At 33.7% G+C, this 14,649-nt stretch overlaps 1 protein-coding gene across 1 annotated transcript; it reads left to right on the top strand.

Moving 5' to 3' along the window:
- Positions 1–5,072: 5,072 nt before the first annotated feature.
- LOC150034814 (ethylene-responsive transcription factor 11-like) lies at positions 5,073–6,241 on the top strand. Its single transcript, XM_090316608.1, has one exon. The coding sequence runs from the start codon at positions 5,484–5,486 to the stop codon at positions 6,096–6,098; it is 615 nt and encodes a 204-aa protein (XP_090172734.1). The 5' UTR covers positions 5,073–5,483; the 3' UTR covers positions 6,099–6,241.
- Positions 6,242–14,649: the final 8,408 nt, after the last annotated feature.

The raw sequence follows: 14,649 nt of genomic DNA, 5'->3' as shown, positions 1-14,649 counted from the left end.
TCCTCCACTAGATGTATCCCATACATCATACCGATTATATCATATATAATCAAAATACCTCTTGTCAATTTGAACATTTCAAATCAACACCAAGAATTGATCCTCAATTGAATCCATTGAGCTACCAAGGGGACCTTATGGACCTGTAGCTCGAAGCTCCAATGGTATGTGAATAACTGACTAAACTCTTTAGTCACGGGATCCACCATCTGTTAACTGCCAGGCACTCTACTAAAGATCGACAACTGAACTATCCTTACCAAAAATATATATGTGTCCATCTTAACCAATCAGCAGTGCGACAACCCTTCACAGATCGCTCATAAGTACAGCTAGGCCAATAACCGTTATGCCCCTGTAGTCACATCTGTCTCCTTAAGTGCCACTAATCCCTTTAATGAACATAAGTCATAGTTCTACTATGACTAAGTTTTCTTTTCCAAAGAGAAATTGTGGCTACTATGTTCAAGCCCCAGAATCAGCCCTTAAGGGAGCAATCTCTCTACTTATCCCTGCTTTAGGAAAGGAGTGAATTCCATCTTGTAGATTGAGTTCCCAGCTCCTAGATCAGACAAGTCCCAAAAATGTAGACATGTTGAGTTGGCAATCTGGCCACTCTCACCCATACTAATCAAAGGACCGCCCTCAAAGGCAGGAGTTTCCAAAACACTCAAGATTGAGGTCGTGTTACCTGTGGTCGTTTAGGTGAGATTTAAGTCTCTAGTATCAATGGCGTTATATACAGAGTCTAGTCATCCCGTGGTCCAGGTCTTATACAAACTCTTTGTATAGGACACTCTCGCTCGCAGTCTTCACATGAATGGTCAAGATCTACCATATGTAGTAGTTTACAACACTTGCAAACCTCTACAAAGCGGGCTGTATTCGTAGTATCACCAGGATCAGGTATCCCACCTTAATCCTTATACTACAGACCTATTTAGGTTATCACTTAAGGCATGATCCACTTGTATATCACATATACATGCTTAAGTTCACATAAGATAACCAAGGAGCTTTGTTTATTGGATATAAGTAAATGCCATAATTAAATAACACTTATTTTATTCATTAAACAATGTATATCTTTACAAAACAACGAGACTCTGAGAGAATTAGGACACCAATCCCAACATACGTTGTTCACATGGGTGTCAGTCACTATTATGATTCCATGGTTTAGTATGAGTTTGTGATTAAGGATGTTCTTTGATCTTATTTTGTTTATTTTCTATATAAAATAAAGTTGATGGTTTATGTTTTATTATCTGAACTTGTTTATCATGCATGTGGTTTAGCATAAAGTTTTTAAGGATGATCTCACTAGGGAATTTGGACCAGTTGGAAACAGGCATGATCTAGATCACTTTGCATGTAGTTTCCATGCTATCCATCCATACTTGATCTATGTCATTGAATGTATTGGAATTGATGATCAAGGAAGGATTAGTTACAAGGGCAGTGAGGAAAGCCGTTTTGCTTCCATGTTAATATAGGAGATGGACCAGATTGAACTAAAGGGTAATTCTATTATTGAAATAATCTGTTTACATGCGTTTAAAGTTTATGTGATTTAATTATATCAGGTATACAGACATAGTCCAAGTGGGAGATTGTTAGACATTTAAATAATAATAAGTTTAATTAAAGTATGAGATATGTATGTGGATTAATAATTTATCACATTGGGTTATTTTATTATATTGGACCCTATTATGTGATCTAATTAATTAAGGCTCTAGATTCCTAATTGAGTATGAACTTAATGAGTAGAAGCCCATTCCTAGTTAATTAGAATCTAAAGGAAACCCTAATTGAACTAGTATATAAAGAGACCTTATGGCAATGGTCCCCAATATACCAAAACAATAAGCATTCAGTCTTTCTTGAACCCTATCTAGAGAGAGATCCCACTAGTGGCATTCCGAGTTTCGGTTGAGGACGACAATAGCTACTTTAGAACCATCATCAATCTTTCAATGGAATCTGGTACATATATATTCTTAACAATTTGACATGAATGATCCTAGGGTTAATCTATTTGATATAGATTTAAAGTAATTATGCTAACAAAGATCAATAAATTAAAAATATACGTTCGTTACAATTTTTGTCAGTATTTCAAATAAAGCAACCTTGAAACTAAATTCTTGTTGAAGTTGTCAGTTTTTGACGAGTTATTCGATGTTAACATGTGTTATGGGTATTTTTTTTTTTTTTTACTAAAGGACATATCAAACAAAAAAACAAAAACAATATAGTATAGCAAGATTCGTCCTGAAAGTGACAATATCGGATTAAAATGAGCCTAGCAAAGGGTTGGCTTTCCAAGACCGAATCTAGTTGGGCCTCGGCAAGGCCGAGCTTCATAAAATACCTAATGGGGTTTGCCTCTAGCGTGTACCAACGTAAGGTATCGTCTTAGCCCATGAATATGGCAAAGATAAAATGATCAACCTCGGCTTCGACTTGGCTGAAGCTGACTCTCGAAAAATACTGAAAATGCGTCAAGTCAATCCAAGAAGCATAGATAGAGCCTAAAACAACACTTAAGGCCCAATAGAAAGTATAGAGAAAGAAGAAAGGAACGGGCTAGAGCCCGCTCTGAGCTATCGAAGCTGAGCCTGATGAATAAACTACAAAACTATCCTATTGGGACCGCTTGGAGAAATAAAATATTAAAGAATGGGCCGAACCCAACCCATTCTAAGCTCCTTGACCTTGGCCTAGGCCGAGGCTGAGGTCAACGAATCAACCCAAGAATTACAAAAGCCTTAAAAAAAACCTCCTAGATAGATTAAGAAATATAATCCTAGGAGACTTAGAGCATGAGAACTTATAAAATAAACCATGGAAGTTCCTCGAAAGGCAAGTGAATTATGAGTATTTCAACTTTATACTTCTTTTTTTGACTCACTATTGAATTAAGCATCGGAGTGGATGTGGCGTTTAACACACTGATATTTAGTGTTACTCTTTTTTGCATGATTCTCATCTTCTCCATACAAACAAATTACGTCACTGCTTAGTCGTCAAAATTTCAGCATCAATAATAAGCATATTGATCAATCTTTTAATTTTGTGCAAAAGTTGATTGCGTTGATATTAATAAGTTTGTGGAGATGTTTTGTAATGACTCGAATTTAGGAGGGTACATGAATGAACCGAGATCACATTTGAATGAGATGGATCTTGAAGATATGAAAGTATGGTTAAGAAAAATTTAATAAAAGAATTGGAAGTTAGTACCTATACCAATAAGGTGCATCTTCCTTTTTGGTGACTTAATCATAGGAATTCCAGAGTTAAGGACAAATCATGTTGAAATGACTGGTTTGGTTTGTGGGTACAATTTTCTCTCTTAGAAGTAGTTTATAATAAGAAATGATGACGTAGCTAGATCGTAGAGAAGTCGGGAAATGCTAGGGCATCAGGTGACAAATCTAGATTTCACATCATGATCTAAATCCTAGGCCTAGGGTTTTACATATTTATTTTATTTTATTTATTTATGGTAAAATTAGTGAGGGGCGTAACACAGATTACGTAGAGACTTTAAAAGAACCATAAATTAAAGAGATGATAAAATTTAAAACAACTACTTAAGTTTATGATATAATTTAATGAAATTAGAAGTATAGGATTAAGATTGATTTTCCAAAAGAAGAAAAAGATGTTCACTAGATCTTCCATTACAATTGAGTGGTTGATAAGGAAAGAAAGAAGTAATATACGGTTAGAGTAATATTTTAGTTCAGCTCAAAGTACACCTATCTTCATTTATTTCTTTCAATAAAAAAAATGTTATTTTAAAAGAAAAAGATTTGTCACTATGATAACTTGTATGCAAAAGATAGGTGGGTGCCAAATATTATTCATGTACGTATATCGTAAATTTTAATGGCCGCTGGCACACAATTATTGAGGATGGGAAGTTAGAAACGTGTTTAACGATGCTAAATAAAACAAACAAACCCCACTGTCGTCTTGTCAATCATCACTTCTCTTATTTGTAAAAATGGAAGCTTTTTTTTTTCTCTCTCTCTTTAATGGGAATATAAGCTTTCTTTTCTTACTTTATTATACTAAAAGTAAATTCAATACCCATTATTTCATCAAAATATGTTGTTTTGAGTCCTTCTACTTCCTCATTGCCAACAGAATTTATAAAGAAGTAATAAAAACATTTTAAATTTTATTTCAATATAGAAATATGTAATTTAGTTAATGAATATATTAAAAAGTATCAATAGATGTAGATCTCTAAAGTTTAAAAATGTTTAACAAATTTTTTAACGTATAATCAATCATTAACATATTTATAATATTTTTTAAAATTTGAAATTAAAATTTATATGTAATAGGATTCTAGCCCAATACCTTACTAGTTATTGCACAACCGGAGTACAACTATGCAGCACCTATGTTTGTGTTCCCAAAAACACCCCTCTTTCAAGAGGATTCACGACATGTCAAACTTAATAAGGTTCTTTATTTTGCATTAAACCTCCATCTAGGAGCGAAAATAAAACATGAAATTGTAGGTTTTCAAGCAATGGGAGGAGACTAGGATTTTAAATGCATGTTTGATATAAAATGATTCAAAAATTCACAAACATTTGTGTGAAGATACGTGCAGCGGATTTTAATAAAAATGTTAAATAAATGAAAGAGAAAGTTGAAGCATTTTATATAAAGTATGACATAAATCAAAGTTTAAAAAATGATAAATTAGAGAAGTGAAAAGTACAAAGAGGAGAATTAAAATGGAAAGAAATAGAAATGTAGTAATGATACAATGTAAAATAAAGAATAAGGGAAGGTGGGATGAAGGGGCGTGCGGTGATGGAGAAAGTGGAAGGTAACTGGAAGACAGTGATGGTGAGAGTTAGCAAAACCCTTGGTAAGGTGATGTCGCGTGAGGTTACCACCAGGATCTGCATTATGGACCAATGAGGAAGCAGGAACCACGCGTCAATGCTTGGTCGGTTCTACGTTTTTGGTCCCCACAATCCTAAACGCGGGGGCTAAAGAATAAAGCAACCAAATTATAATAAAGTTTAAATTACTAATTAATTCCTTATTATGTTCAAATTACAAATTCGTCCAAAACTACCCTCGACATGGGGCAGCTTCCGTTGCATGGGGGGCTTTAATGTTGAATACCAGCCGTTGGATAACGCGACGAAAAATCGAGATGATGTTTGAAATCGGTGACGCGGTTGGCTTGCTACACGCCACGTAGCATGGGGACACAATCCCCATCCCATCATCAACCGTCAAAATCCCTCCTTTTGACTCTCTGATTTATCATTTAATTTCAATTCCAAAATTCCAAAAATTCTTTTCTATAAAACCCAAATCCCTCCCTTTCCATTTCCTCTATCATCAACATACAATTCAATCAAATCAAATCGCATTACCATTTTCTTCAATACTCACCCCAAAAAAAATAAAGAAATTAATTAAATTTACAATTAACTATGTCGCCGAGAGACAAGGTTAAGGCGGCGGCGGCACCGGGCGGCGGTAAGGACAAGGAGGTGCATTTTAGAGGGGTGAGGAAGAGGCCATGGGGAAGATACGCCGCGGAAATTAGAGATCCGGCGAAGAAAACTCGTGTGTGGTTAGGCACATTTGACACGGCGGAGGAGGCGGCGAGGGCTTACGACGCCGCTGCTCGCCAATTCCGTGGCGCCAAGGCTAAGACTAATTTTCCCTTTCCGGCTACCGTCAACGATCTTAATCTCAGTCCCAGCCGGAGTAGCACCGTCGAATCCTCTAGCCGGGACCCCACTGATTTTGATCTTAATCAGGACGCCGCCGGATCTAGGCCGCCGTTTCCGTTCCACCACCCTCAATTCGGCGGAGGGATTTTCCCGCAACCCAATCAATTTCACTTCCTGGATCATCCCATTTTTCGAAACGGGATGAATTCCGGTGTGATTTTCGATCGCCACCGCCTAAAGACGGTCCAGTGCGGCGGAGTTCAAAGTGACTCAGATTCATCCTCTGTTATTAATCTGAACCAAAATGACCAGAAATCAAGACCGGTTCTGGATCTTGATCTCAATTTTCCTCCACCGGACTCCGCTTAGGCTTTGATTTTCGACGTCCATGAATCAACGGAACATTTCTTTTTAATTCGCCTTGTAAATTAATACACGTGTACTAGTATAATACATATATTTCTTTTTCTAGGGAAAATGAAAGAACGAAAAACAAAGGAGTTTTTTTATAATGGATTGGTTCGATTATTGATTCTGGTATATGTGAAGGTGATATTAGACATCTTAGATTGTCGGTGGTGAACCAGGTGATTATTGGAGGCGAAAGAAGGGATTAACTGAATTGGATACATAATGAAGATGGAAGAATAATCATATACTAAGGTGAGATCAGATAGTTCAAATCGTCGATAGTGAATCAAACGATTATTTGAGGTGGAAGAAGGATCTATTGAATAGATGCATAATGAGATTGGAGGAATGATAATATACTTAAATGCACCCATCTCATTACATAAGAGAATTTAGAAATATTTTATAAAAGAGAATTTAGAAATATTTTATACAATTTTGTCTAGTAAAATTGGGAAAAATGTTAATAATAATAATAATAATAAAAAGGATGAATGTAGCTTAAATTTTAGTCATTGACTTGTGTTGAATTGACACGTCATTTTCTCTTATTTATGTTTTCTCCTAAACTTCTCTAGCAATGTGTCTTCAATCTTGATCTTGAATACTATCTTTCTTGGTGGATTCTATTAAAATTGTCGAATCATATTTTGATATTTGATAATATTTTTAAAATATTTTATGCGAATGATGAATTGAGATGTATAAAGATAAATATATCTTAGAATGTATACAAGTATTATCTTTATTATATTTTAAAGAAAATTGATATATATATATTTTTTTTTTACGATATCTTTCCATTTTCATATGTCTCTACTATTTTCTTGGTGTTTGTTGTTTTTATCTTTATGTACTCTTTTATACTATAATTGTTTATTAAAGTTTGACGGCCCGTAGGCATCTCCTAATTTCTCTTGTCTTTTATTTTATTATTTAAATTATAATCTCAAACTTTCAATACAAAACTTTGTGCTGATCTAATTATATGAAAGTATTTAATAAGGTTTTGAATTTTTCTATTCACTTTGTGTCAAATAATTCTTTAAAAAAATTTTTAATTACTTAATCTATTTAAATATAAAATGTGGATAAATCTATCATTTCTTAAAATAGAAAGTTGAAAGATTAAATACTTTTAACATTTAGAAATTCAATAAATACGTCTCTCAAAGTTGATGGTCTAAATTTAGAATTCTTTTTGATACAATCGAGATAGGAGAACTAGAGCCACGCATCGTACGTGATTACCAACACATTCAGATACTAATTGAGATATGTTATGTCACTAAAGTTTATAATTTAATATTTTTGGTTTCTTAATTTGTATAGTCTATTTTATAACTGGCGTTTAGATTATTAGATTTGTCCGATCTTTTGAATGAAAACCACTTTAGTCTTTAGATGAGTTGAGAGGATTTTGTTCCGCCTTACATGGACACATTTCATGGAAATTTCTTTCCCCCTGAGAAAATTCAACGAAAAATGGGAATTTTGGTTGGAGATAGAGACAGCACATTAATTAAGTTTGTAGAAATAGTCTTTCCAAAGAAAGAAAAATAAATTAAATAAAACCCTGTAGAAATGGAGGCTGTAAAGTCTATGTAGATTTTCACTTAAAAAAAAAAAAGAAAAGAAAAAAGGTCTATGTAGCTTTTACGCATATTATTTATGATATATTTTTTTTTCTTTTTACGAATATTTTTAGTTGGAAATTTATGGAGAGAAGAATTTAAGGAGGATGGTCATAATTAACACATTTAAGTTTTCACCTTATAAAATTAGTATTTTTTTAAAACTTGTTCAAATAACTTTTTTTGATACATCTCGGATTAGATCGACCGTCGAGATTTAGTTTTAAAAAATTAGCTTATTCTAACTTATCGATTGTTTTGGCCTTTTAGGTGTACATCTTGTAGACATTACATCGAGATTCTAGTAATTTTTCCAAAATATTAAGTGATCTTCCTAAATCTTATACAAAATATTCTCCAAATCCAATTATATTTACAAAATATTATACCATTTTTTTTTTCAAAAAAGGTAAAATATGGAAAATATATAAAATCTTATTATGAGTCTCGAGTAGATTAACACCAAGATTGATGAATTCTCAGAATAATACTGAGATTTTATATATTTTTCATATCTTACCCTTTTTTTTTGCAAAATTGATTTTTTTCTGAATTTAAAAATCAATAGGTGCAATCATTCATATGAAAAAATCTAATTGGTAAATTCATTTGTAAATTTAGAAATTCATATAATCATGGAAACAAAAATTGGCCTAAAATTACATAATAATTGAATATAATAATCGATAACCATAATTGAATTTAGAAAAAAATTGAAAATATATAAGATTTGGTATAAGATTTGGATAGATTATCTAACATTTGGAAAAATTACTAAAATCTCGGCGTTTAACCTCTCTGAGATGTAACGAGAAAGATCCAACAGGGCAAAAATAATCTTTAAGTTAGAAAAAGTAAAATTTTTAACTAAACCTCAGTAGTCGATCTTGAGATCTACCGAAAAAAAACTAGTTTAACGACTTTTCAAAAAACGTGCTAATTTTAAAAGAGGTAAAGGTGAGAGTGTTATTTTTTTACCATTTCCCCATATTTAAACTGGCATTCAAGGGAAAGTATTGTATACTAATAAGTTAAGGTTATGGCGAATAATGTCAAATGGGTATAATGTAATTGAGTATTTTAAGATATTAAGAGACAGTTTGGTGCCAAAATGCCATAGATAGTTTAGCACTAATGAATAGGATTCAAATCTTCATAAAAAATAATAATAATAATAATAATAATAAATAACAATTTAGCTAAAATAGCACACCAGACCAACAAATAGTCTTGGGGAGAAGGGAAGGGTTGGAAGCCAATGCTCCAATGAGAAAATAAATACATTTGATCTATACGTCATAATACATTCAATATATATTTGAATTTTTTTTAAAGGTATTGTAATTAAAATGTGAGGTTGGGGATCAAACCTCAGACCAGGAAGTTAATAGTATGAACACTATGTCAATTCAATATATATATATATATGTATATATGAATTTCCCATCTAAATTTAAATATATATTTGAATTTCTCATAAAGAAACTAGGATATTGTTAGGATAATGATTCTTGAAAGACTTTGTTAACGTAACAAGTTGGTGCAGTCTCCCGGTATAGTAATTAAACGATGAACGAATTCTTTATTAAACGATATGAGTCAAACAAAGACTAGACAATCGTTTATCAAACTCCAAACGACCGTTTGCAAAACTCTATACAATCGTTTACAGTCACTACACGATCGTTGAGTAATACTAGACGATCGCTCACAAAAATACCCACGGTCGCTTACAAGATACTACACGATCGCTAACAAAATATTACGTGATCGCTTACCAAATTCTATACGATCGCCTACTAAATACTATACGATCGCCTACCAAATGCTACACGATCGCTTAGTAAAAGAAGTAGATGATGAACGGCACACTACTATGAATTCTACACGATAGAGACTTTTGAACTCCCACTCTCGAGAGCTCTCCTTCCTTACTCCTGATATTCAAACTTCACTGCCTTCTCTTCCGGTTTCTTTCCACTTTTTAAACCTCAACTTCTCCCAATAGAATTGAAAGTAATCCTTAACCAATTCAACCGCCAACTTCCCCTTTTCTCCTTTGGCCTATCATTACCTCCCCCTTCCACTTTTACCTTATCCTCAAGGTAAAGTTTTGGCTATCCAACCACCTTTTTTATAGTCTTCTTCATTTTCTCTTGAGCCACCCTCAGTTGCTCCTGAAGTACTCGCAGGGCAGCATCCCATGTTTTCATCGAACATTTCAGACGAACCCCTGCCTTTGTCAGACTTGGATTCCCTTGCAGAGTAATCTTCTGACCCTCATGAACAAATGTCATTGATAGGTTCTGCAAATCTACCTCTGTTTCCTCAAAGAATATAGCCATTGCATCCCCAAAATCACATCAACATTCCCCAGCTCCAATGATAGGAAACTATCACACACCCTCCAATCACCCAGCCTCATTTCCACATTTTTACATACTCCCTTACCCTGCATAGTTGTTCCTGATCCCAAAACTACTCCATAATTGGTCGTGTCTATGTTGGGTTTTCCTCACTGTGATTCATTTTTCGATAGACATGAGTCCCATCCTTTCTGAGGTTCTGAAAACCTTTTCTCTGGCCAGTCCTTTCGTCAAAGGATCTGCCAAATTTTCATCAGTTCGTATGTGATCCACTCTAACTATACTAGTAGTGAGAAACTCTCTAATGGTACTGTGCTTACGACGTATTTGACGTCTGCACCAGTAGTGAGAAACTCTCTAATGGTACTGTGCTTACGACGTATTTGACGTTTCTTTCCATTGTAGTAACAGTTCTGAACTTTTTCGATTACTGCAGTACTATCACAATGGATCAATATGGCTGGTACCGGCTTTTCCCATAAGGGAATCTCTGATAGCAGACTTCTAAGCCAACCTGCTTCTTCACTAGCGACATTTCTGACTCCATCATAAATTGGGCTAAAATAGTCTGTTTCTTAGACTTCCAAGAGACAGCTTTGCCTGCTATATTAAAGATATAGCCACTTGTAGCATTTGAATCATCCGAAAGAGAGTTCCAATCAACATCACTGAACCCTTCCAGGACAGCGGGAAACTTTTGATAATGTAATCCTTGGTTTTGGGTTTTCTTTAAGTATCTCATGACCCTTTATATAGAATTCCAATGCTCTTTACTAGGTCTACTTGTAAACCTGCAAAGTAGTCCTACAGCATAAACTATGTCAGGCCTAGGATAGTCGGCAGTATATCGAAGACTGCCTATGATGCTCGCATACTCAGATTGATTAACACTGTCTCTGATATGAAGTTATGTGTAGTTCCACAGTCTATCAGCACCATCACCGATTCGTCTTTGATGTCCCCTTTAATCTTCATTGTTCGTGGGTTCGTCAATCCCATAACTGAGTTCACAGATATTTCTACAATAGTGAAATTTCCTTACTCAGCGTCAATATATTCAATTCTAACGTCTCTTCTCTGGCTTCGTCGTCTCCATACAACTCTAATTCCTCACCGGACACCTACACTACAAGTAATCTCAATTCTCTCAACTCCCGCCCTTTGCATCGATGCCCAACAGTATACTTTTCATCGCACCGAAAACATAGCCCTTTTTCTCTCTTCGACTGAAATTCAGCATCTGTTAATCTTCTTGTTGGAATTTCTCTCCATTTATCGTCATCTAATGTTCCTCGCAATGTGACTGTCCTTATTGAAAATGTCTCTCCGGTCTTCCCTCCCTCTTTTGGTTCACTTCTGCCTACTGTCTTACTCATATTTTCTATATTGAATTTCAAAGAGTTCGAATTTTGGATCTTACCTCTGTACGTTTGCCCTCGTCCCACTTCGACCCGCGCATTTTCTCTATCTTCCACACGTTATGCCAACCGTTCATGAATGTATCCTCAAGAATTTCATTCGGCAGATGAGGCAATGACGCTATTAACTTATCGAACAGATTTCGATATGTCTCCACAGTCGTTTCTTGTTTAATAGCCAAGAATCTTCCACAGATCAATCCCTCTCTTAAAGTTCAAAATCGCACTAATATCCTTTTCTTCAAGTCTTTCCAATCTTTGAACAACTCCCTGCCTTCCTTCGACCGGTACGATCTAATGCAGGGCCGTCGAAACTCACAATCGCCACCGTCATATGCTCAGATTTAGTCAACTTATGATTAAAAATAGCGGTCTGCTCTGAATAACCATGCGTCTAGATCAATTTCGCTAAACACTAGCATTTCTACTTTCTTGAATTTACTTTGGTCGCTAATCGCATCTTCTCTGACGGCTTTCACCGAACTATTTGCTCTGTACACATTATGGGTATTCGATCTTTCTGCCTCTTTCATCACCTTTTCTTTTTACTTGGCCATTTACATAACATAAGAAATCAGCATTTGTTGATATTTCTCTGCCTGCAATCCTAAACTCTCAATGCTCTTAACTAACGACGCCAAATTCTCCTCTATGGTTGGCAGTTTCTGTATTTCAACTTTGAATCTAAAGATCTCTTGTTCTAGTAACTCTAGTTTCTCTTCAAAAAATTTCTGAACCATGCTTGCCTAGGTGATTCTTTGATACCAATTTGTTAGGATACTGATTCTTGAAAGATTCTGTTAACCTAACGAGTATGTGCAGTCTCCCGATGAACGAATTCTTTATTAAATGATATGAGTCAAACAGAAACTAGACGATCGCTTATCAAACTCCAAACGATCGTTTACAAAACTCTATACGATCGTTTATATACACTACATGATCTTTGAGTAATACTAGACGATCGCTCACGAAAACACCCGCAATCACTTACAAGATACTACACGATCGCTTACAAAATATTATGCGATCGCTTACCAAATTCTATACGATCGCCTACCAAATGCAATACAATCGCCTACCAAATGTTACACGACCGTTGAGCTCTGCTACACGATCACTTAGTAGAAGAAGTAGACGATGAGCGGCACACTACGATAAATTCTACACGATAGAGACTTCCAAACTCCCACTCTCAAGAGCTATCCTTCCTCACTCCTGATATTCAGACTTCATTGCTTTCTATTCCGGTTTCTTTCCCCTTCTTAAACCTCAACTTCTCCCAACAGAATTGAAAGTAATCCTTAACCAATTCAATTGTCGACTTCCCCTTTTCTCCTTTATTCTTTCTTTTTTGATATTGCAACATAATTGGATGCCTATCAGATATATTTGATAAGTAATAAACAAAATAATTTATGCAATATATCGTCTTATATACTGAACAATATATGCGATGTATATTCATATATTTCAATATCTATAGAATGAATAGAAGAGGCTATAAGGGAAAAATTTTATATACATAGTTTGCCCTTATATTTTTAGTAAGTTCTTACGTTATCCTTTACTGATGTAATGTGTCTTTTCGATTGTAGGTATCTACTCAAAAGACAATAGACGTGATCTTTCTAATTTTTAATTCACAAAGTATATTATATATTTCAAAAATTAAAACTTTATATCGAATAGGTGCAATTGATGTTGGCGGGATGCAACTCTTGGGGTGTATATGTTTGATGAGCACAAATTGATGTAATTTATGCAACTGATGCCAATGAGATGTGACTCTTCGGAGGGTGGTGGTTACAAATCGAACAAATGGTTCTTTCTACATAGAGTCAAATGGATATATAAAGGAAAATTGAAGTGTGTGACTATTCGGAGGGTGGTGGTTACACATCGATTTTCAAATAGGAATATGGAAGAAAATAAATTAAATCATCTAAAATGAAGTAAACATTAATTTGAAATATTTTACATTAAATGAATATCAATTGAATTAATAAATAACAAAAATAAATTTAAAGTTCGAAAATGATGTTAATAAGGAAGAATTAAATAATTAAAAAATTTATTGATGAGAGGTGATGTAACTAATGATATTTAAAAAAAATAAAATTCTTATATAATTAATAGTAAATCTTAAAATTGATTTATTTTTTAAAAAATTTTAAAATATTACAAAATTAAAATATGATATAAAATCTATAGTAAGTTAAAAATGTCTCAAAATATTGTGAAATATTATTATTAAATATTACTAAATTTTAGAAAATTTAAGAAATATTAGTGAGGTAGAGGTTAATTTCCTAAGTCTTTCTTTAAAAAAGGAAAATTTACCTCGTAGGAACTCTTCAAACCATACTTTTCATAAATAGCCTTTTAATTTGAATTATTACAATGAAGGAATTTATATGGAAATTAGGACAATTATGACCTTGTATATTATTGGTTTAATATTTTCGAATTTTGTATTTTATTTATTTAAATAGTATTCGATTGTTGACTTTAAATTTGGTAAACGATCATTTGACTTAATGCATTTAATATGGGTTAATGGTTATCGTCTTCTTTAATTGTAGGGATTATTTGTATTCCATTTCTAACAAAATTAGAACCTCCCTCCTTCACACACTCCACAATGGTTGCCGATGTTGCATATTTGATACGTTATCTGATTCATTGCAAATGCTATGTCAATTTCTTGACATGTTTAATAGTTCTTCATATCTTTTTTTTTTTATGCAGATTGTGTACCTATTGACTGCATATTGAGATGGGTAAGTTAAAACATGTTATTCTATGTTGATTAATATTCTTTGAATTTGGCTATGTTTAAGTAGGTTTTTGTTGATTAATACATTTTACTAGAAAGCGTATAAGTTTTTACAATATATACTTGGGTATATCTTTAATATTTTTATGTGCATACATAATATATCAAAAGTATATATAACATGTGACCAAGAAAGCATATAAGTATTTACAATATATTCTTAGGCATATCATTAATAATTTGATCACTCACTAGGTTTTCTTATTAAACATTTTTTTGAATTATATAGAAAAAGCAACACTGTTCTACTTG

Source organism: Benincasa hispida, chromosome 8 (assembly GCF_027475165.1).
Source record: "Benincasa hispida cultivar pf3 chromosome 8, pf3_genome.v1.1, whole genome shotgun sequence".
NCBI classification, from domain to species: domain Eukaryota; kingdom Viridiplantae; phylum Streptophyta; class Magnoliopsida; order Cucurbitales; family Cucurbitaceae; genus Benincasa; species Benincasa hispida.
This window is presented reverse-complemented; position numbering and strand designations above follow the sequence as displayed.

What these genes read in the sequence shown, in the direction of transcription:
- LOC150034814 (XM_090316608.1), top strand. Translation starts at nt 5,484, where the DNA reads ATGTCGCCGAGAGACAAGGTTAAGGCGGCGGCGGCACCGGGCGGCGGT.